The sequence below is a fragment of the Mandrillus leucophaeus genome, unplaced genomic scaffold (genome assembly GCF_000951045.1).
Source record: "Mandrillus leucophaeus isolate KB7577 unplaced genomic scaffold, Mleu.le_1.0 Scaffold189, whole genome shotgun sequence".
Lineage (NCBI taxonomy): Eukaryota > Metazoa > Chordata > Mammalia > Primates > Cercopithecidae > Mandrillus > Mandrillus leucophaeus.
This window is the reverse complement of record NW_012101909.1, coordinates 948,543-949,786: the sequence shown is the minus strand read 5'-3', so window position 1 is coordinate 949,786 and position 1,244 is coordinate 948,543. Positions and strand designations below refer to the sequence as shown.

Here is a 1,244-nt window from a genome sequence, read left to right as displayed (position 1 = left end):
ACATCTGTAATGTGCAAGTTCACAGATTGCCAAATATCTAGCAGCTACTGCCTTTGAAAAATAAAACCTATCATTAAGAACTTACATGTTTTCTGACACAAGTATACATATGTAATAAACCTGCACATTATGCACATGTACCCTAGAACTTAAAGTATAATAAAAAAAAAATAACAAAAAAAGAACTTACATGTTTTCTAACGCTTTTTCAAAGAGGAAAAAAGAAGTCTTTCACAGGTCAGAAAGATTCCATTACCTAGTATATGGCCCTTCCATTTCTACCCAAGGGCCATTATCAGAACAAAGAAGCTGTACTAACATCAAAAGAAAAACATGTAACTGTAGTTCATTTGATTATAACAAGAGAACCACGACAGGGCTAAATGGCACATAATGGTTTAAGAACCTGAGAGTGTATACAAACTAAAGAAAAAACTAACAAATGAAAAACAACCCACAACAGTTACATGATGTATGTAATTTTGATCTTCATCTAGTGTGATAATTTGTATCTTCATCTGGTAAGTGCCGTGTAGACTGAGAAATACTGACTTACCAGTCTTCTGAAGATGAGTGTTAGAGGCATGGAGGTTCCTCGCAGCAATGAAAGATGAACCCAAAGCATTTCTGGAGACCTAGTGCAAAAGTATTCTTAAAAATTTGAATTTTAACAAAGCCTTTATAAAACTGACAAGCTTAAACAAATGCCAGCTTAGTGTGATCAAAGTGCTGGTGAAAATACTTATTATATATAAAGCATTTTGTTTAAAATGTTAAATGAAATAAAGTACCTTTTGATATATGTGAAAACCTTTTATACAGCTCCTAGTACACAGTAAACACCCACATATTTTTAAGATGCAGTCTGTATTTTATTACTATTTTTTTTGAGACGGCTCACTGCATCCTCCACCTCCTGGGCTCAAGCAATTCTCCTGCCTCAGCCTCCCGAGCATCTGGGATTACAGGGGTGCGCCGCCACCACCCGTTCAATTTTTTATATTTTTGGTAGAGATGGGGTTTCACCATGCTGGCCAGGCTGGTCTCCAACTCCTGACCTCCAGTGATCTACTCTCCTCAGCCTCCCAAAGTGCTGGGATTACAGGCGTGAGCCACCCCCGACTTATTTTTATTTTTTGGGACAGGGTCTCACTCTGTCACCCAGGCTGGAGTGCAATGGTGCAATCACGGCTCACTACAGCCTTGACTTCCTGGGCTCAGGTGATCCCACCTCAGCCTTCCCA

General features: G+C 38.9%; 1 protein-coding gene across 1 annotated transcript in view; it reads right to left on the bottom strand.

Moving 5' to 3' along the window:
• ATP5A1 (ATP synthase, H+ transporting, mitochondrial F1 complex, alpha subunit 1, cardiac muscle) overlaps positions 1-1,244 on the bottom strand; it is a 26,484-nt gene that overhangs the window by 20,310 nt on the left and 4,930 nt on the right. The window contains exon 2 of the mRNA XM_011978098.1: positions 557-635. Coding sequence (XP_011833488.1) covers positions 557-635 — 79 coding nt within the window. The remainder of the gene's footprint in view (positions 1-556; positions 636-1,244) is intronic.